At 46.5% G+C, this 23,135-nt stretch overlaps 1 protein-coding gene across 8 annotated transcripts in view; it reads right to left on the reverse strand.

Annotated features, from left to right (window-relative positions):
* The window catches only part of LOC100119602 (IQ motif and SEC7 domain-containing protein 1), a 75,911-nt gene that overhangs the window by 9,949 nt on the left and 42,827 nt on the right, over window positions 1-23,135 (reverse strand). The window contains exons 1-2 of one of the 8 annotated variants that reach the window (XM_008218682.4): window positions 18,723-19,513; window positions 5,819-6,343 (exon numbers count right to left, since the gene is read on the reverse strand). The exons of 4 other annotated variants lie outside the window; for them this stretch is intronic. In XM_008218682.4, the coding sequence (XP_008216904.1) occupies window positions 5,819-6,048 (230 nt within the window). In that variant the 5' untranslated portion in view covers window positions 6,049-6,343; window positions 18,723-19,513. Of the gene's footprint in view, window positions 1-5,818; window positions 6,344-8,842; window positions 9,236-18,722; window positions 19,514-23,135 lie in introns of those variants that run through there. 3 more of the 8 variants (XM_008218683.4, XM_032600107.1, XM_032600108.1) reach the window with 3 other exon arrangements.

The following is a 23,135-nucleotide window of genomic DNA, read 5'->3' on the forward strand; positions in this document are numbered from 1 at the left end:
GAGGATGTATAACGCAGGTTCTTTAAAGAGCTAGGATTGTTTTTCTCTTCGCGCTGAAAGGAAGCAAATTGAGGCAATTGGGAGCGACTCCGAGGGTTATCGGATTCGATGCAGTTAAGATGGAAATTGAATGGATCCTTCGCACGCCTTTATCAGATCGATCCGCTGCCGGAGAGAGAGAGAGAGAGAGAGGCTCGAATATAAATTGTACGAGTATACCCTTATTATTCGATTGACCTGATTTATTTTTATAGATCTACTCATTCGTACAAGGCTCGGCCTATTCGGGACACGACTGCAGTTGATCCAATTTCCTTTCCGTAATCCAGTTTCATCGTCAGAATTTAGAAAAAAAAATAGTGTCGAGAAACGTTCGCTCTCCAAACTTCCGAACAAAACAGTTTCCCTCGCCGGAAACCCCGGAAAAGGTTGATACCCTCACAATACTCGTCGAATAATCCAGCGAGCGAAGGAAGAATCAGTTCTTCCCCCAACCAGACATACACTCGTATGCATCAGTCGAAAAACATACCGCGTGTCTCGAGAAAAGCAACATCGGGCTCCGGATTGTTCGGACACCTGCACGAACTTCGTACTCCCCCTCAAGAGATGAAAGGAGGGGGAAGCGGCGCGCGCCAAGAAAACCTCGAAGAAGAAGAACATCTGTCCGACGAGGCGGACAACTTGCGCGGCACGTGTGCGCGCTTCGTCGATCTTATACTTGTTATTATATACCCGTATCTACTGCTACAGCGAAGGGTTTCGTGCGCGCGCGCGCGTGTTTGTTTCGTTATCCTCTTTTTACGCAGGGCACGCGATTGTCTTCTTACACCTGCCGTTATATGGCGCGCACGCGGCTGTTTTGGTCTTCTTCTTCTTCTTCTTCTTTTTTAAAGTTCTTTATAGAAGAGATGCTTCGAGAAAGTGTGTATAATGGAGGAGATGAAAGGGAGGACTTCTGCCAGATGTCGGGGAAATTAGTTGGATTGTGTTCCGAGAGCTACAGCTTACGAGGAATGCACGCGGTTTGTTGAGTAGAGATATTATACTGTGATGTTTTGTTGCATTTTTTCGACTAGAGAATTCTCTGGCTTGCGGAATTCGAACAGTTGGATTTGCCTTGATTTTTTTTTGGAAAATAATAACGATCATCAAAGTCACGATAATAAACAACACTTTTAATTACACCTCGCATAACTCACACTTCACCATATCAGCGCTCGATCGCCGCGCGAATTAATTCGAAAATTAAAACCCCCTCGCGCGGATAATTACACAGCCCCGGCGCGACGTCCACACTCGTGAATATCCCAGAAGCACCGAGAAGCGCGTCAAACACGTTCCCGCCCTTAATACCCATCCGCCGGCGGTGTAATAAAATTAATCTCCCGTCATTTCGATCGACGCACGTATACGTTATACCGTCGATGGCGGCGGGGATTTCGCTGATTTTACGCGCGTACGCCAGGACAGATAAGATAAAAAGCGAAAGGTAAGCTGTTGCAGCCGAGTTTGTGAAGCCCTGCACACAAAGAGGAAAGAAAAGAAGAGGAGAAGGTTTCGGTGGTACGTGTCCAAGTGGCAGCTGATGCGCTGCGGCTCGTTGTCGAGTCTCGAGAGAGAAAAAGAGAAACCTATACCGCTGTTCGACATTTTGCACTCGAGAGGTTTTTCCTTCCTTCCTTCGGCTCTACGCTCCTTTCTGGCAGATACCGGCGAGTAAATATTCATACACCCCGAAGTGCCAATCAAGCCGCTCGGAGAGTACGAGTCAGTGACGAAAGCTTTGGGAAAGTGGATTTCGAGAGAGAGAGGCTTTAATGCGACAGGCGACGAGTTCATCAATGATAAAATTAAACGATTTGCATGTAACGAGCCCGAGACAGTTGCGCAGCTATCGAGTTATAACTTCGGTGAGACGCGCTGAGGGATAATTCGGTTAATGCTTCGGAATGTCGCTAGACTAATGTGGAATACTTTCTATGCGCCGTTTTTTTTCGTACAGAGCGCAGTTAAAGCGCTTGTAAGCGAGTATAAAGGATAGACGTGTATGCTGACAATTTGCCGCGATGACATACTCGATAAGGATATAGAGGCAGCACGTGAGGGAACATGTAAACCGGTACTGGTTTAGCTGCAGGTTCATGACGGCTATTAAGCATAGGAAAAATAAAGGAATTTGCAGAGTAGCTTACGTACGCGAAATATCGACACAGATTCCTACTTTGTATACGCGCGATAAGTTTGCGTTAGAAAGCTTCTGCGGAAACACGTTTCATTACAGTCTTCGGAGCTTAGCTCGGCGCAATCAGGGACTCGTACGTAAGAGTCGAGTGCAGCGTTTCTTTGAATGAATGTAACAGTAAATCATCGAAAAAAATACGGCCGAGAATGACGCTCGCAAGTTGGCGAAGTCACTTTCGGACTTATTATATTTTATGCATCTCCGGCGATAAGGCGGTGATTCACTCGCCTCATCTCGTCGCTGTTAAGACAAGGTGCACGCTTGGGAGAGCCTAATTTACGACTTCGCTTGACGAGCATCATCATAGTATAAGAGAGAGAACAGTACGATGACGCGGATGTTACCTCAAATGTGTTACGCGCGAAAGGCCACTTTACGTAACTGTATGTATAATATTGCAGTGCGGCGATCGATTAATCCTCTAAAACAAGCGTAAAATAATCATGTTCGTCGGCGAAAAGCACCATACACTAAATTAAGCAACTTGTCAGCCGCGACCACGATACGCGAGGCTATACCTATGATAACACACACGGTGGTAGGGGGTAATGGATCACGGGGCAACAAATTCGCTTCGACTATATCATAACACAACTGGCGCCGTTAGCGGCGTCGCCGCAGCCGAGCGTGCGTTTTATGCAGGCGGCGCTGCGTTTCATCCCCGCGTGTAATGACGGCGCGAAAAATAATCAGTCGCGCGCTGCTTCACGCATCGTATAAACACGCGATTAGATCGAGAGAAGGGTTAAAACTCCTCGACGCGTTTATAGACTTTGCTGCTTTGTTTGCGCAGACTCGAGTCATAATTTTATGTCGAAGTGGGGATGAGATTTTAAAACGCAAAATCCGCGCGAAATTCTGTGGATTGCACAAATAAACTCAGGATCGAGATATTTTTAACCGGAGCACAGAGTCAGCTGTGCAACGGCGCGAGCATAATTATCATCGAGCAATTAACGAGCGCTGATTGCCATTAGCGCGAATACTTGCTGCGCCGCCCGCTTCGTGCTTTACGCTGACTACCCGCGAAACGGGTCGGAGGTTCACTGAACCAGTAAGAAGAAGACGAAGAAGTAGCAGCAGTAGAAAAAAAGCAGCCCAGACACGATATTTTCTCTCTCTCTCTCTCTCTCTCTCTCTCTCTCTCTCTCTCTCTTCACGCACGAGATTTTTCTTTTAATTGGTCTCTTTCGCAAGGGTGCGGATTTTGACGGAGAGTCGCTGTACGAGATGCTGAGGTATGCGGTTTAACGCGAGAGCTTTCGAGTTCGACTCGGAATTTTGTTTCCACCCAGTATGGCTTTAAGCAATTTTAACGTTTAATTAGCGCTAGTTTGCACGTCGGATAACGCAATTCACGGATGTGGCTAGAATTTTCCGTCTCTCGATTTGTGCAGCGTAGGTTTGCACTGACTATCGTGTTGATTCGCCATTAGGCGGGTGCGCAGGAAACACGTGTAAACGGGGAATTAAGTTCATAAACAGAATAAGTGCAGCTGCGGCCTTTTATCAATTCAGCGAAGTCTCAAAGCGAACATCCGAAAAGCTCCGACTAATTCTTCGCTTTCGTGAATAGTGTATCGCTGTTAACGAAACTAAGTAACTGCCGTTTAGCTCCGTGCAAACGTATTAGCGGAGAGTTATCAGCAATTCCGAGAAAAGAAAAAAAGTAGGTATCATTGCGGAGCGTCAATAACCTCGACCGAAAATACCGATCATCTCTCAGCCATAATCCATTCGAGCTCTCCGCGATATCCCGTCCATCGATCGTCTGGTCTGCAGGGAAGTGCACCGGAAGCGACTTCGATTTCGCCGGGCTGATGATCTCCCCCCCCCCCCGCTCTCTCTCTCTCTCTCTCTCTCTCTAATGGCATTACCGAGACTCGTCCGCGCTATACTGCTGTACAAGACCGCACCGTATACTCTCGTCTAGCGGCTCTGTGTGGGCCGATACGGCTATATATACACACACGGAGCTCTTTCTCCGCAACGCTAACTCGGCGTCTCTGTCATTACGCAATAACGCAACGGCCGCGTATACAGTAGTGCACGCGATAGACGGATGCACAGTTACTCAGCGGTTCGCGCCTTACCTTCTTTTGATCTTACGTGCGGGCTCGTGTTTGCTCAAGCCTTTCCGCCGTTATTGGTTGTTTCTTTATACGTCCCGCGATGCTGATGCTTTTACGCGCTTCGACTCTGTGGAAGTCGAGCTTTGTTTGCCGAGCTTTTAGGCGAGACCTGATTTCTTGCGCGGACGCGTTGAGCTTAGTGGGCTATCGTTGGACTGAGGAAAGTTAGCGTGATTTTAAGACACGTGCATTTAGACACTCACTGGACTTACAGCGGAGTATTTAAACCGGCGCTTACAGATTTTAATCGCGAGACGAGGCTGATTATATGATTTCGTATGAGACTCATTAGAGTAGTTGTAAAGGGTGGTTATAAACCGCCTGCCGAGTCTCTAAACGTAGTTCTCTAGATTAAATCATAATTAAGCCGGTTTTCATTGCACGTAGTTTGAAATCCTTCTCATAACAATTTATGCGAAATTACAAATTGATTACACGTAGTAAAATACAAAAATTCAATATCTCAATCGCCGTCTCTACGCGAGCCTTATTCGCTCATTTTAGAGCTCGAATTTTTTCATCCTGCGTCGCTTTGTCTCGGCTTCCTTGAGACATAAGGACGTTTATTGTTCTCTCCCTCTCCGTCTAGCGGAATGTTTGATTGACCTTTTATCATCGACGATTATGTTTTAACCGTCAAGTTAAGTGCGATCACGAATTTCACGGTCTTTCATACACCGAGGCCACGAGATCGCTCAGTCTCAAAGATTTTTCCTTGAACGATCGAGTTATGTTTTTGTTATGTGACTAATTGAATTGTGCTCAATACAAGTTTTTAATACTATACTCCAGTACTTTTGCTATCAGATAAATATAGTGAAAGTCATATGGAATCATTTCCTCGAGCTAATTTAAAGGGGGCTTTCGAGGAATGTCTGTTGATTTTCAGCGTGAAAGCCGTGGTGGATCGACTAATTCCACTTAATCATCTCAAGTCTATTCGCACTTCAGTAATTGACAGGTTGAACGAACTCATGAATTATTGATTTGACTGCGCTCTCAAGGACTGGAAAGACGTTTTCTATCCATGCATACTAGAGCGGACGATTAATTACACCATCGTATATAATGAATTTTTGAAACAATATAAACCATGATTGTTAATTGTATCCAGTTAGTCGTTGCACTGTTTTTGATACCTCGCAGTAAAATTTGGACTACAAATCACGTTCGTGCGTAATAAAAACAATGGAATTTTCAAAATTCCCCGAAAAAGTCGCGTAAAATACGTATTCCGCATTATAACCCACGCGCAGTCTCCCTCGCTCGAAACGAATAAATTTCATTGGCCAACAAAAGGCTCGGTAAAAAAGTCCAATAATAAAATACCCTCCGAAAAACCCGACGAGAGCCGTAAACGCGTAAAATAATAAATCTCGATGCACAATATAAACGCGCGAGAGCGAAAAAGATACAGTAAAAAAATAAAATCGTATAATACCGATTGATAAAGTTGGTGGGCGTCGAGTATCCGAGCTGTAGCCTGGAGCGAATGACCTTCTCCTGCACGGTGACGACCCGGGTGCTTCGCGAGCTCTGATGCACTCGGGTCGTCTTTATCACTTGGTGCCGATAGTGGTGATGGTGATGCTGCTGCTGATGATGATGATGGTGATGCTGCGGCTGCGCAGCTGACCTCTCGCGAGGCTCCACCATAGTGCCGCCGTACATGTCTTCGCACTCGATCTATCTCTCTTTCTTTCTCACTTAATCTTATATCCTCGAAACTTTTCAATCTTTGTCACTCGCTGTTATCGCGTATCCTCACGACATCGCGCCACTCGCTCAGTGTCACATTGTCGCCGGGAGCACATTTACGAGCTGCACTCGCGGAACTGATTTTTACGACGTCGCTGCGGGTCGACGTCGATTTTTATGGGGTTGTTCTTGAAGAAGGTTTCGCTGGTGCTGGGACGTGTGCGAAGAGTCATGTGCTTCAGAGGTACGTTGGGAGTATCCGACTGACCTGTGTGATTCAGATTTTTCGTTGTAGAGCTTCTGGGAGGGAAATTTTTTTTTTCGGTTAAAATTTCTGTCCCAGATGCCCGTTGGAGAGTAGAGAGGCTTTCGACTTTTTTTTGAGAATTTTTGTAAAGTCGGCGCTGCTGCTCGTTATCGCGGAATCTCTTTTCCAACAATACCCCGTTGGATTTCGCAATCGATTGAAGAGCGAACGAGAAATACCAGAAGAAAAAAAAAGATAATTCGAAGAAATCAACGACGACAATTACCCCACATTACCCAGATCGGCCATCGATCAGCGTTTAAAATCTCGTTAATATCAATCGAGAAAAACGAGTTTACCGCCACACATCGCGGCCCACACACCGAATACAGAATTCCCCGGTTTCTCATTGGCAACACCTCACGCAGGATACGCCGCGACTAATCAAACGCAATAAATCACACATTCACGCATTTTCCAATGTCCCACGCATATTATAATGCCTTATATCTATATGTAACGAGTCGCTAACTCGATAAACTCTCGTTTTCCATTCCGAAAAGGCGCGTATAATTAGAAGCGAGCACGCGTGTGAGTGTATCGTTTTCACTCGGCACGTCGCCTCCGCCGATTTTCCTCTCGGTGTGTATTATGTACACGTAATTGACCGAGCCCGTGCGAGTGTTATATATATATGTATATATGAAAAAAAAAAACTTTCTAATGAGCCGAGCCAGGGTATTATGGATGATCGCGCTCGTGAGAGAGCTGCAATAGCAGCGACTTCCGAAACAGTTCATCACCGCCGTCTAGTTGGTTCCCCGACGCGGTGAACGATGTTGCTGTGTGCTGGGAAGAAAAGAAAGCTGCGAAGGCTTTGTGCGAAGGAGAAGTTCGCCGAGAGCCTTTTACCGTCGTTTTAAAAACGCGTTATGCTCAATTTATGGCCAGTTTCTTGCGAGAGAGCTTTTTGTGAATCTTTATGAGCGATGGTTGATTAAATCGCGATGCATAATCGATTTATCAGAAACCAATGATGAATTAATAAAGCGGATATTACACTGCGGTGCGTTGCGACAATATTCCAATTACCGCGTGATCGTAAGCCGTAATTCACGAGCGTTTACGAAGAGGATGTAGTCGCGCGTTGGGTAAACCTTGTCCAGTGATGTGTGTATATTATAAGACTCGAATTACGAAATGTCCGATTTCTTCCAGCCCAAAGTGTGATACGCCTCAGAATGACTTCATTAAGCGAGAGACTCCTCCTTTCTCTCAATTATCGCCGCAGCGGCGGCTCGAAATGATTAATCGGGCTTCCGTAACGCGGAAAAAAACGTCAGACACTGCAGCGCGTGTGTGACGAAGACGAAGAAAGAAGCCGATAATAAAGTGCACACGCTACGGTAATTTACGTCGCCGACGGGGCGCTGGAGAATCGATCGTCTTCTCTCCCGCGTCGCTCTCGAACATCATCATCAGCGGCGACGGGTAAAATTGGAATTCGAGGAATTTGCATAGAGGCGTCACCGCGATCACAAAGCACGTCTGTGCTTTAAAACAGCTATAAAAAGTAAATGGTACACTACGCGGATTAAAAAAAGTAGGAAACTCTGTTCTCAGACGTTAACAGCAGCGATAAATAATACGCTGCACGCGATTAGCTCCTCGCACATACTCGATGCCTCTATTAGCATCGAGAGAAACGACAATATAAAACACAGCGCGATATACCGTAAGTTCATCGTTGAGTCGTCTACGTCCTGGAAGGAAAGGAGGACGCACGTATGTGCGCGAAAAGCCACTGCCGCATACGCAATGAGAGAGCCGATGCGTAGTGTGCTTCTATAGGCACAGCAAGCATCGAGCGCGAAATTTCGCCGGCTCGAGAATTAGGAATCGAGTTTCGAAAGCCGAAGGGGCGAAAGCTTCGCTCTTTAGTGAACGACTAACCGAGCGGATAGTTCGGCTTTTGAGAGGGTGTTAGAGCCCACTCAGTTGGAATGATCATCGATGAATATTTAGGGCCAGCGAAAATGAACGAACTGTAACGAAATTCTTTCAGCGCAAAGGCGAGAGAATATCGTCGCCGTTAACAAGCCGGGCCGCGCGACAAATTCCCCCGGCGGCCTTTGAGAGCAGCCGTCGTCGCCTCCGTGTAACGCGAGAGAAGCTATTTAACTTTCGTTTTACGCACGCGCGCAGCCAGCTGAAAATGCTTTTCCGCGAAGCTGGCCCGCTTATAAAATATTTAAACGGCCGCGACTCGCTTTTATTTCTCGTCGGCTTTTTCAGACACGCAGCTCTGACAATGCAGGACAATTAGGAGAAAGCTCGCATTGCATCGTGGATATGAAATTTTTCCCCTCAAAGCCAAAAGTGGAACGAGAAAATTCAGGGAACGTTTTAGCCTTCACACACGCCCAGAGCCGGATGGCTTTGTCTGGAAATCCTCTGTCAAACACTTCTATCGGATAAAAACTCCGGTTTGTTAAACTATTGATCGATGCACTATATCACCCTCTCGTTAATACATCCGATAATGCACACGGCACACAGCACACGATAAAACGTCGCGTCCACTCGAGGAAAAATCGCTTTACCGAGTCGCGCTGCTCGTCCGTTCGGTCAGCGAAACCACTGCACACTGAGCGTTATACACACTCCACTATACTGTATAATATCGCTCGCGGCTTTGATACGGTAATGGAACTGTCAAAGCCAACAACGGCACGACTGTCCGCACGTGGAAGGGAGAGAGAGAGAAGAAAAAAGTGGGGCGAACTGTGTATGGGAGGAGGCATTTTCTTTTCGGTTCATCGCGATCCCCTGTGTGTATTCCTCCTTTGTTCACCGACTTTTTCGATCGTCGCTCTGCACTTTTCTTCGCGTATACTGCTGCGTCAACGTCGTTACGTCGCGCGCATGCGACTGTAATGCATCGCATATGTTTTTCCGTTCGGTGAGTCACGCGGAGTCGACGCTGCAGTTTTTCTCGATTTATTTTTTCGACGTACTGTTTATTTTCCGGAGAATCTCCGCGGGGAAGGGATTAATCAAAATATATGTAGAAGGCGGAGTGTGACGAAAGTCGCGATTATTGCGTCGCCGACGACTGCTCATTGAAGCAATTCTCGGAGAGACAATAAAGAGAGGGAATCGGTTCGGCAAAAAAGTTTCTCGGAAGGAGAATCGCGAGCGAGCGACACAATGGATCGATGTCTCGGCGAAATTGAGTGGAACTTGATTTTTCACGCCTCCACGCGTGTATACCTGTATATACGGCGCGAGACAAGAGCGTTTCGAATTGTTGAATAACTTATAAAAGCGGCTCCTCGTCTCGGCGTTACGTAAATTCCCGCGTCGATGCACTTGTGCAATGCTCGCGGCGGCGTTTTCGTCGCGCCATTTTTTTTCCACAGCATGAGAGAGAGAGAGAGAGAGAGAGAGAGAGCAGAGTCGGAAAAGTTGGAAAAGCGCGTCGTAAATCACGTAGGACTAGGTCGAACAATACACGCACTCGAGGATGTGTATTATTTCGTTAGCAGCGACGGCGGCGGCAGCTCTTCATTAAAAGCGTCGTGTGCAGAGACGTTATATAGTTATACATTTGTTGCCGCTAAAAAGTGTGTAGGTCGTGAAATGCATTCGCGAGACACGTAAGCATCGCGCACTTTCGTGCCTACTTCGAGTCTGGGTCAAGTATATCGTTTCATTAACAACGTACGGCCGATACAGACGCGCGCACATAACGCGAAACATCTGGGCCGCGCGTCGTGCAATGTGTTTTTATTTTTTATCATCGTATTCTCTCCTGTGTTTCCATTTAAGTCGCGACGAGAGCCGTCGTAAAGTTATCGTAAAGTTATTGTGAGCCGTTGCTCAAGCGGATTGCGAGCTTTTTAGAAACTTGAGCGTCGATCCTCCGTGTTCGGCTCTTTATGCGTTAAATATTCGTGAAATCTCTACGTGCATACGTTATGAGGCGCACGTGCACACTATAATTAATATTCAATTTCTCCTACACGCTTTTGACCGGAGCAAGCGTGAAAGTCGCGTGTAAAAAAGTTTTCGCGATCGTGAAATCGCAACCGCCATAGCATCCGATTAAAATTTAGCGAATAAAATCGTCCGACAAAGATTCTACTCCCCGATTCAGCCGACAAAGCTCGTCGAAGCGCCGAAGAAAAAGAACGAACGAGACACAGGAAGAAGAAGAAGAGCGTCTCGGCGCACACATGGGCCGAGATTAATAGAGGCAAGTATACGAGAGAGCTCGCGCGACCTCGAAACTCATAAGCGACGACGAGATATATCGGGAATTGAACGTCGAGACGACGACGACGAGGGCTCTGTACTATTACTCGCGAAGGTTCTTTTTCCGGCGCTCTCGGCGGTTATTGACTCTTGAAAGTTCGGCTCCGATGCCGGGCCCCCGGTGCGGCTTTCTGACATCGACACTGCCTGTTGACCAGAGACGTATTGGCGAATAAGAGACGCGTTTGGTTAATTTATGGGGAAAGATTCTTTGCTCCGAAAAAGTTTGTCGATCGACGCGTTGACGTCACATACGCACACACTTTGCGAATTACAATGTAACAAGCGCGTTTATTGATCGCGTGTGTATAAGTTATATCGTCATTTTGAAAATTGTGGTCGTTTGAGGCCGCCGCAGCTCGACCCATTTTACAGGAATTCCATAATGTACGGTAATAATTGAAAAACCGCAGCTAGAATGATCGTGCGGCGAGTTGAATAATAACGATTGTTCCTAGGCCGCCGCTGCTACTGCTTCTCACGAAAGCAATTAAACGCACGTTTTATCTTGGATATAACGAAACGTCGATCTGGAATATCGGCGGAATTGTTGTATTGCAATTGCGATTCTTCTTACGGCGATTAAAATTGTTACCATCGAGTGCTGTGCAGTCGCGGCAATTTTTTCTTTAACACAAGAGGAGAGCATAATAGAAAGTTCGATCGCAGAAAACGTAGTCTAATCGCGTTCTCTCTCTCTCTCTCTCTCTCTCTCTCTCTCTCTCTCTCTCTCTCTCTCTCTCTCTCTCTGCGAGCGCTTCTCGTAGGCATAAAAATTCATTTTACAGCGAATTTATTTATAATATGCTCACAACACCGACGCGAGAGGCGTTTCGTTCCAAATAAGCCAGTTCTTAGGATATTTTTCCACTTCGCGTATTTTCAGGCAAATATAATTAATCCTCGTTTGCAAGTGTATCGCACACTTTCTCGAGGAGAGGTGTACATCATAAATCAAATCAGCTGTGTGTGCCGCTGCTAAAAATAACTGCCGTTCCACATTCCATATCGAAACCAGAAGCGACCGATTTCTAGTCATGCGCGAGAAAAATGCGTGTACGGGTATACAGAATAGTTCGCATCGGATCGTGTCACTCTGTTGAAGGTTGTACCTTTCAATTAATACCACAAACGGCATAATAATAAACTGGATAATAATAAACATAATACGATGGCCACCTATCTTCACCAGTCAGCAACTAATATCCAAGAGTCTGTACAAGTTCGATCGATGGGGGGGAAAGGCCAGTCCAAAACTGCGCTACTGGCGAATCTTTTTTCTCCCCGTCGCCATCGCGATTGCATAAATCACCGGATAAACGGCTCGAATCGATATTCCCGGCTTATCGCACAAACTGGTTTATACGTTCGTGAAATTTTTCAATTTTCGAAAGTGGAAAGTCACCGAAAGAGTAATCGGAGTAAAAGCTCAGTGATACGAATGCTCATAATCCAATAATGACGAATCGTCTCCTACAAACGGAGCTACGTTACACCGCTTATTAATTAGGCGTCTCTGATGCAGATATAACATGCGAATAAACGTAGTTTCATATGTACACCTAAAAAAAAAAAAACACGAGACATCGGGCAAACGAAACGTAACTAACGGGGCATTTAGAAATCGCGCGCTCGCGCCTTTTATCGCCTGCACGCGCCTTGGAAATGCAGGTCGGATCGCATGTGTGTCTGGTATACGTATACAGGCTCTTGTCTTCATGGGCGACGGCTCGCGAAATCGCAATGACTCCACGGAGAAGCGGACCGGACGAGTCTCTCGGCTGCGCCTTTTTTTTCGCCGTCGGGAATGAGGTTTCGAGATTTTTGAACTTTGATTCGGATTTTTTTTCTTTTTTTTTTGGATGAACGGTTGTCGATGTGCCCGGAATTGTTACGCTTTGGGAAAAGCTGGGTATAAAGTAGTTGTGCAAGGCGAGCGAGATGGAGCAACGAGCTGACCTCGTATTTTTACAACCGTGCGCGTATAAAACGATATAGCCTGTTATATGCAGATTGCGTATGGTCGCCGCATCGGCGAAACATAATTGGAAAAATTGACAATATTAAATTTAGACGTTTATTAATATTTTACGGCCGCCGTAAATATGTTCTCTTATACGACGGTGTAATGAACGTTTTACATTGCGGAGAGAGAGAGAGAGAGAAACGTATAATGTCGCGTGTCCGTATTAAGAGTGAGCAAGGCTTTCTGAAAGTTTACGGCTTAAATAACTTCTTAATCATGCTAATTGCGCGCGAGAATGTTTGCGCACACTTTGCCGCGAGGGGCATCAGACAGAGAGAAAGAGAAGTTTTTGCAAAAAGCCAAGTTTGTTTATTTGTGTTTTGTTTAATTTCGCAGTGTTCCGTCATTACGCGTAATTTGAATGTAACCTTTTGCTGAGCCCGCAGTGTACAGTGTGTATTATACCGTACGTGGAGTATATGCCTCTAGTATTATGACATTTAATTGTGAAACTTCCTCACACAGATGTGTCTTCATACATTTCAGTTAGTTGTCGCAGCTCCTATCCTTTTGATGTGTTAACGTATGCCCGCTGCTTTAATTTTCTTGATTAAAGAAGTCCTTGCTTGCTTTTTAGCTTCCGAGCGGGTGCATTTTTAATCAGACTTGCTTAACATTTTTTTTTTAATTGGGTCGTGGAACTAGATTTACTCTGTAAAACAAAGAAGAAGCTCCTGCCCGAATCATACATGTTAATCTGTGATCCATGCACGTATAGATGTAGGTCGTCTCGTCAAGATACACGAAAAAAGAGCGGCAAAGGAACTAACTATACGTATAATACTTTTTTTGGAAACGAGACTCGTCGTTCTTGTGGAATCTTTTGCGCCTATCAAAGAGCTGAGACTTTCGAAAATTCAGCAAAGAAACGCATCAGTTTTTTAATAAAAAAAAAAGGATGTCGACGAGGCTCAGACAGCAGGAACTTGCTTTTTGCCATCAACGACCTCTCTCTCTCTCTCTCTCTCTCTCTCTCTCTCTCTCTCTCTCTCTCTCTCTCTCTGGTCGAGAGGAGAAAATCCGCGCAACCCATTTTGCCTCGCGCGCGCGCCGTGAGTTAAAAACGCAAATTGAAAAACGTAATCTCTATCGGGGGAAAGTCGGTGACGAAACGACGCGATGCGGGCCAGCTCTGCGTGTAAACGCCATTTATTCATTATCATCGGCAGCTTCAAAACGGCCTCGTATACATCAGTCTAAAAATACATCGGCGACGAGATCCTCCTCGCCTTTAGAAAGCCGAGTGTACGCTATACCGAAGAGGAAAAAAAATCAGTCGTCGCGTAGAGATCGAAGGAACAAAAAGCCAAATAGAAACCGATGAGGAAAGAGCATATAAGTTTCGCGCACATATCGAGGGAAGATCCTCGCCTCTGCACAGAGCGACACTCACTCGCACACAGACTCGAGGTTGTATAATGCACGTGAATTTGCCTCGCGGCGGCAAAAGTAAAAGTTCGTGATCCGGAGAAAGCCTTAGAGGAGCAGCGGCACGACTCTCGAGCAGTGTATACATATATTCGCGGCAGTAGCACGTGTGTCGTTGCTCCTTCGCGACGACGAGCGAGACCTCTAATCGCGCGCTCTCTCTCTCTCTCTCTCTCTCTCTCTCTCTCTCTCTCTCTCTCTCTCTCTCTCTCCCTCCGCCCGTATGAAAGCCCATGTGTCTCTCTGCGGCTCACTCGCGCGAGTTTTCGTTCTAAGTGCGTAAGACTTTCGCGACCCGCACTTTCCTCTCTCCTGCTGTTGCTGCTGCATTTTCAGTGTCAACAATCCCGTCTTTCTCCGGATTGAGCCGCCTACTATGATTTTTTCTCGGATTTTTATACTGGTTTTCTTGTGCGCCGGACACTGGACGGCAGTGTTTATTTTTCTCGGAAAATAGCGATGATTAGAAACTCTGATAGCAGCAGCTCAAAATTAATTAGCGATGATTTACCGGCCGACTTGTGGGTTAATTGTTACGCTTTTCACTTCGTAATACTTTGGATCGTTCGACGCGATTATAGGCATGTAGAAAGTCCATCGATTCTCGCATTTTCGCTTTAAAAGCTTCTCTCGGTCTTCAATGACGACGACGACTCTATTGTCCGAGAATAATTAGCGTATATCATCGCGAAAAAAAAGAAGAGCGACGCGACGAGCTTTTCACTTTTCGACGTCACTGAAGTTTCTAAGTCGCCGACACAAAAATGAAGACGTCACAGTCTGATAACACGAAAGCGCGGCGCACGAGAGCGACCGATAATGAGCCGAGCGCACGCGAGTTCCGAAAGCCCCGGGCACGATCGTCTCGTCGATGAAATTTGCAAGTATTATGCAGATTATCCGAACTGCTTTCCATCAGCCAGAGACGCTCGTGCATCTTTTTTTTTATTTCTTTGCACTCGACAACAGCGTACAAACTTAGTGAAAATTAACGAGTGTACTCTGCTATCGTGACGCGCGTACATGTGACTCACAGGCGATTAACGGGAAGCTTGTAGAACAAACATATTTAATGTATTCCCGATAAGTCTCGTTATTAATATACGGCTTGTTAGAGACTCGATTCGATGATTTTATTTTTCGTCGAAACGCGAAATAGAAAAGATCCAGTTTCCTCTCGTGCACGAGAGCCAAGAGTTAATCGATTTCTCCAAAGGCTCGTCGGAAAACGACCTGAGAATTTCACGATGATTCCGCGGGAGAGCAGAGAAAAGGCTATTGTCGGGAATGCAGGCACAATGTTTAATTACGAAAGCCCGGAGCTCAGTGATTTTGAAACGGACACTTTTCTCACGCTGTAGACGCGCTGCATGAAGCTGGCCTTCTATAAAACCCATTCGTCTATGTACACAAAACACGAGAATCGCCGCCTTTTCTTCCTTTCGGCAAAAAAGCACTATCTATAATCCACGAAACTTTCGCGAAAAACGATCGACTCCGTGTTGTGATTCGAGACAAACAAGGGCCGATCGCCAAAGAGAACGATTTTCGTCGGCCACTCGGAGCATTTGCATAGGGAAACTTTCTTTTTTTTCGTCATGCGCAGCTGCGCGCGCTTGAGCGCTCGAATGATAATGCGCGCCGCCGATTATTTACGTCCCCGATTATTGTCCCGTCGTGCCCCGGCCATTGTGAAAGTCCGCGGAAATTTTCTTCGCCGCCCGGAGAGGAACTAATTTCGCGTCGAGGTATTATAAATGTGTGTGTAAACGCGAATTGATATCGTCGGCGGCTTGTCTCATTTTAATAAATGCTAATCCTCGCACGAGAGTTATTTTCCCGTATACTTATTTATTCGGCCGGTGTGAAAGTGACTTTCTTGGCGCTGTGTCCTAAACGCTTTACTGTCGCTTTCGGCGTTTTTTATAATGCAATGTCTATTATCATCATCGCGCCTCGATTTTACGGCTAGAAAGTTCGTATACGCGATGATTTTGGCTGTACATCCCGAAGAGAGTGACTGCGTCGTGTTTGCTTTATTATCCAAGTCTCAAAAAGGCTGTAAAAGTCGACTCCCCCAGTATTGATAAGTCATCGTGTCACAGGTATACCTATAGGTGTTTACGAGAGAGAGAGAGAGAGAGAGAGAGAGAGAGAGAGAGAGAGAGAGAGAGAGAGAGAGAGAGGAAACAAGTTTATCCGAGAGATGCAGTGGCGATTCACAGCCGCTTGATTTATCGTCGATATAAAATTAATTCTCGCGAGGTACAAGACGAGAAAGAGAAGGAAGAAACCGCCTCAATGTCAACTCTCTCTTAACGAACCCGAAAATTTATCGACGCGAGAAGCCTCGACTGTGGCAACTCACGCCTCGCAAAAAGAAAAACAAGTTCACGATTTCTCGAGACACCTATACCTACGCACACGTAGAAGAACAGAGCAAAGAACTCATCAGCAGCGGAACGGCCGATATTCCTTTCCAGACGCAAAACATCGATCCGCCCACGCGCGCCGGCATCGTCGCCGAAAATAAAACACGAGGAGTAGAGCATAGGTATAGAGAAGAAGGGGTGTACTGTCCAGCGCGCAGAGAGTCAATTATAGAAGCCTCGCGACGCGGCGGAAGTCGCCGACGCCGGATCGCCTTCGTCGACTTCCGGGCTTCGGCTCCTCTCCGGCCGTATTTGGCTTCTTATACTGCGCGCTGCTGATGCGCCTGTGACTGACTATACGAGTGGAGAAGAGACTCAAAACAAACAGTGGATAAGTGCGTCGCGTTATTGTATAGGAAGGATTAGTAAGCGCGGGAAAATTGGGAATTTTTATGGGTGTACCGAGGCGTGATGAGAATATAGACAGCGGACGACAGGTGCGTCACGCTTACGTCTTGTGCAATTGCTTACTAGTACCTATAGATCGATGGAGAATTCGTTTACGTTGTTTTTTTTTTCGTCGGCCATCGGCAATCAATTTTCACGGTTGGCCGTCGTAGAAAGTCTCAATGCCACGATACACAATGGAATGGTTCACGAAACAACGGCGACGTTGTCATTAGGGAATAGCACGGCACAGAATGAAAAAAAAATAGCAGTCAATTAACAAACGTGTTTTCACAGCTGAGCAAAGCCACGCGCACAGGAAATTTTGAGAATAGCCTCACTTGGACACGAATTATATTAACCGTTTGTATGCTAAAGAGCCGCCTCCTCCTCCGCCGACTGACATCACCCGAAATAATACGCGCCGTCTCTCTTACTCTCAACAAAAACATGAATTTGTCGTTTAGCGCGCTTCAAGGTTGCGCCGAAATTAATAACGAGCGAACCTCAAAGAGGCATCATACCACTGCGCATACGTAGCCCGACGTATCCTCTCTAGGAAATACCTCAAACGTCGACGCAACAAAAGAAAAGAGTCAAATCACATGAAAGCAGCGGACCCCCCTGAGCAAACAGACAATTTCCCGCAGACTAATTCCAGCTAAGCGCGCTTAGCGACGTGCCGGCAAAAAAGAGGCGTAGACGCTGCACCAGCAGCGGCGTCTCTTGCGACAACAACTATCCAGCACGACCCTGAGTTTGTATGCCTATACGCGACGCTTATGCATAACACACTTACAGCCTCGTGCAATGCACTGCTCTCTCCGTTATTGCGGGGACCAGAGCGAGTGTGTTATGTATAGGTGCGACACTTTCGCTGTATATAGACTAGTCTTCTTATTTCGCGAGCACAACTTTGCGTGCTTCGATATCTGTGCCTTTTTTGTCCCTCGATTGTAGGTATATTTTTAGCCGTTCGCGAATGAGGAAAAAAGGAGGAATTTTGCAATCCATTTTCTGGAGGCGTATAGCCGCGCGCGCACTGACGTGTTGCAAGCATCGCGAACGGCGGGACAATTTCGAAGAGGCTCTCTCATTGTGCTCCGTCGAAATTCGGCTTTCTCGCGGTATTCCGGTCGAGCGTGACGAAAATCGAACGGTCTTGTGGAAACTCGAGATCGTTTTGAAATTTCGGCTTATTTCTTAGAGAAAATTCAGCTACGTACATCTATCGATACGGGAAGTGTACGCGATAGACACTTCGACCTTCCAGCGACGACGATTACTCGTCGATTTTTCACGTTTCTTCGATAATAGAAAACGCACGTCTCCTCCGTTTAGCTTCGTTACGCGCATCGACGAGACAGCTCTCGCTAAATATAAGCACCTCAGCGAACCGCCGAAAATACCCAGCTGATGACCGAAAATTTTCAACTATGTACACACATACCAATATGCATCGGACTCACGGCAAAATAAAACGCACAGTCAGACTCGGCATGTTTCCTAAACGCATATAGCGGCAGCAGCGCTCGATCACATGACACTTGTTTTAGAAAGTCGCCACGCGCGGCCGTAGCGGACTTTTAAAATCGCGAGCTTTTTCCCCGCGCGCGAGACAGGTATAAGTGTATACAGGTGCGCACACACTGTTCACATCCTCTTCTCTCTCTTCGTCGAAAGCCTCTCCCTGTCCTCTTCGTCTCCGATCGGTCTTATCGATAACTCGGAGCGGGTTTAAAATAATAATAGAGCGGAAAAAAGTGCAAACACTGGACGAAGGGGATATTCAAGCCCTCGATGCACTTACACACTAAATAGATAGAGTCGTGTAATACGTCGCACTGGCCACTGCACTGCAAGGATCGCGCACACGCGCGAGGGAAGAAAAAAATCGATCTATCTATAAGGACTGCGATACGCTGTAACACACGCACACACAGAAGCGCGGCGACGCGGCGCCGCTCACTCTCGTGTGCAGCTTTACAGGCTGACTGCTGAGTTCGAGTGCCTCCGCACACTCGCAGCCTGTACACACCACCACCCAACCTCCTTCTACTCCTACTCCTCGCGCTAACTGTCTCGCCGTCTCTCTCTCTCTTTCTCTCTCTTTTTCCGCTTCTCTCGCGCTCTCTGTGTCATGTGTTTAAACGCCTCTATGTCTCTGCTATTACTATATACACACTTATACCGGCAGCCTCTCTCTTTTTATCTATAATGCTATGGCTCTGTATAGTCGCCGTTGTCGCGGTTGGCTGTATTGGCTCTCGCGGTGATGTGACAGTGTCGTTGGTTCGCCTTTTTTTGAGTAAATTTTACACCGTGGAAAGTTTACATCGAGCGAGACGGGGAAGTGGTCGGTGATTAAATTTCAGGTTCGGGAAATCGATGCAGTTCGATAGACTCCTTATAGCCTGCGGACGCGAGCGGATCAACTTCCTCGAGGCTGCTGTAACCGAAACTTCGTGGCTTCCGTGCTGTTTCTTTTTTTTTACGTAATCGTCGAGTGATTAGGATCGATTTGTCGAACGGCTTCTAATTTAAACTCAACGTACGTTCATACGCACATTCGCATCGAAATCTCCATAGCTGTGCAAACAGAGACACGCGAGAGGTACTTACGCCCGAAATCAATCTGACACTACACCAGGAGTTCTATACCTACATAGCGACTAATCGGAGAGTCGAAACCGCAGATCAGTCAAGTATGGAAAAAGAAAGCGACGAAAATGAAGACGGATGATGCTGCCCCAACGAGCGGCGTAACCTGCGAGTGGTGGATCCATCTAACAAAGAAGCCACAGAACGGACACACTCACGGACAAAAGTATCGTTGATATAGTTAGCCGGAGATTTTCATGGCCGGTAATTGGCACAATAGCGAGAGCCGGCATGGTTGTCATGAAAGTTAACGAGAGTGAAGCTTCGGACACGAGTGACTTGCACTCGAGAGAGTAGGCTACTCCTCTGTATCATTTATTTCAAAGATAAGAAAATCTACCGACACACAGCGATGCGATGATTTCTTCCGAGTAGGCATCTCTTCTAGACGATACGGGCTAGTTGCACAAACGAACTATCTCGAGAGAGCCTCGCGTATACCGAGAAGGAACTTTCGCCGGTGCAGTACGAATTTTCCCTTTCAAGTATACTGTACACATCGAAAAGCGAAGAAAGGAGAAATAACTGCGAAAATACTCGGAGAAGAGGAAAATGCAATGGTTGCGCAATAACAATTCACGACGGCTATTCGGCCTTTTAAAGATCCAGCCGTAACCGAATCATCTAATTCTCTCTCTTAATTCACTCGCACTTATATTCTCGTTTTCACAATCTTCGCGTCTAGTTGCGCTGAACCTAATACATAACTTTGTGCGCTGCGGTATATTCAAAACGCTTTCATAAATTAATCGGCGCGATTAGACGCTCGCAGTAGACTGCATAGCCACATACACGTAACCTGGAACACACACACACACACACTCGCGGTATCGCTCGAAGCCTCGCGTCGGATAATTAAACGATCATTGTTGAGTAGGGGAAAAAGGCTTCAATTAGACTCTCGAGAGAGCATTCAAATCGTCGTTCAATTTGCCCGGCTTATGTGGCACAGTGTACAGGGACAGTTACCTCGATAATTCCATTGAAATCGGCACACACGCGCGCGCGCGTGATGCATTAATTATATAGACGAGAGAGATAAAAAGCTGCCCCCGAGACACGCACGATATCGCGAGTGAGTATAGTCGCTGCTATATAAAGTCACACTTATATAGATAACTCGGCCGACGTCGCGCGCGAGACTCTATGCATTTTCATCTCCTTGTGAGGGTAATGCAGCTCCGGGCGGAGCTCGACTACTTTTCGAGCAATCGAGAGGCTCTAACGGTCAGAGGTACAATCTTGCCATCGAGGAAATTTTGTTTCTGCGGGGATGCATGGCATATAGTGCGCTGTAATTTTCATGTACCGATCGATGGCCCGAGATATTGCGGCGAGGAGTTTATTTACATGTACCTGTAAAAATAGTCCGCGGTTTCATAAGTGTAATTTTCCTGATGTATATAATGCGGGCGGCGCTGCTCTCGTTTCCTTATGCGCGTGTAATAAATAAGCCATTCTAGCGTACCTATATAGCTGTGTATACAATTAAGTGGATATGCCGCAACTTTTCCCTTACTGTTACAAAAAAGGCAAATAATAAATAAGGCGCGAAAATTGAAACCCAACAGAACTAATTTCGCGTATTCCAAGAGATGGAAAATTCACCCAAGCATTAAAAAAGAATCATTATAATACGTATAAGTAGCAGGTACTCTACACGGAGTCAGGCGCCGGCGCGATTAGTCGAGCACATCAGCAGCAGCTCTTCGCCTGGCTGACTGCTCGCGCGCATACATAGATACAGCTACTCGCGGGAGAGATAGAGCGCGAGGATGAAAAAGAGCGAGTAGAGCTGCGCGGAAAATGCTCACGAGAGCTCCGATGTGTACGCGTTACGGTATACGCTTCGCGTCGCGGTAAATGGGCTCTCGTGGCCCGTTTTGTTTTAATCCGACGCTGCGCGCGCGCGCGCGCGCGAGCTTGCCTTTTCACCAGGCGTGCGCATGTCGGTAATAACAGAGCCGCGATGGAAATTGCAACGAGTGTGTGTGCGGAGCTTCGATGAAAGGCCTTTCCCAGGGATAGTTGTCGATACCTATCGGACCCTCCAGGGGCTTGTTTTGTAGAAGAAAGTTTTGTGGAGCTTTGCCGATGTTTTTCGGACACTCGTGAGATTTATTCGTCTCTATGGTGTGCTTCGAGAGAGAAGTAGGTCGATCTAATTAAATTTCGCGCTCGGTTAGCAGCAACTAATAAGACGCTCACGTATACGCGATAATCTTTTCAACGCGGACAATGCTTGCAGAGACGTTGCATTGATAGCGAGAGCGCAGAGCTGGTGACGCAATGCGCGGTCCTAAAAAGGATGACTCACCTCGTCATTTTCCCAAGCGCATATTTTTAACTCCCCAAGGATTTTTTCCTCCTCGATACGCGCTATTATACAGTAGGCACGATTTTCTCGCCTCCTTTTTTTCCCTCGATATTATTCGCTGCTATACTCAGCACTAAAGAGGTCGCATTTTGTCAGCTTATCGGAGACGTTAATATTGTATTACATGGGCGGATGGCTAAGTGTATTTCCAAATAAGCTTCGGAGGTATGTTATATGGACGGAGATATGCTCTTTTTTTAGCTGAGAGGGAGATTTTAGAGCACATTTTCGGGGCCGATGCTTTATTTCCAGGAGGCTGAATAAATTATGACATTCGGGCGAGTGCACACGTATACATTGTCCAGCGCTGGTGCAGGTGAATTGTTAAGCCATTGTGCTCGGGTGGAACAATCGATTTGTGTGTGTATGTGTGTGTGTGTGTGTGTGTGTGTGACGATGCAAAAATGAGTCAGATGGTGCGTGCATGAAAATATCGCGATTATTCTTATTCTGACGCAAATCGCGCACTTTCTCGGTGCAACTTTTCCTGGATTGACAGGCGGTATAGGTGACGAACGCGCATCGATAAAAAGAAAGTTGTTATTTCTAACAGAGCGACGTAAACCAGCTGCAAATGCCAAGAGTATAAGGTGTAAAACGAGCATATTTATATCGAATTCATAGACCTTGAAAGTAGTATCTCTAAGAATTCGATCGATAATAATAATCGAAGCGGAAAAAAGCAAAGCCGTCACACAAGAGCGACGAAATAAAAGCGCTATAATTCACCCCATCGATCCCAAGCATACAAATCTTCATAACATCGACCCACCACAGGTGCAGCAGCATGTGCACGTGCTCGCAGGCCGTCAACTCCGACGTCGGCTACTCATCCAAGCGTCGCGTGTATAAGTATACAGAGAGAGAGAGAGAGAGAGAGAGAGAGAGAGAGAGAGAGAGAGAGAGAGAGAGAGAGAGAGAGAGAGAGAGAGAGAGAGAGAGAGAGAGAGAGAGAGAGAGAGAGAGAGAGAGAGAGAGAGAGAGAGAGCTCTGCTCTAAGGCAGCGATTTCTCGAGGTCCCGCGAGAGGTTTTTCTTACGTAACGAGGCCCCCGATCAGTCGTACCAGTCGCGCGCGCGCAACTAGAGAGAGGATGTCATCGTCCGCTGCCGCCGTTGTGTCTTATCTCCGAATGGAGCTACACACCAGGAGAGAGAAAGACAGACAGCTCGTGCGAAGATCTCG

This window comes from Nasonia vitripennis, chromosome 5 (assembly GCF_009193385.2).
Source record: "Nasonia vitripennis strain AsymCx chromosome 5, Nvit_psr_1.1, whole genome shotgun sequence".
Classification (NCBI taxonomy): Eukaryota; Metazoa; Arthropoda; class Insecta; order Hymenoptera; family Pteromalidae; genus Nasonia; species Nasonia vitripennis.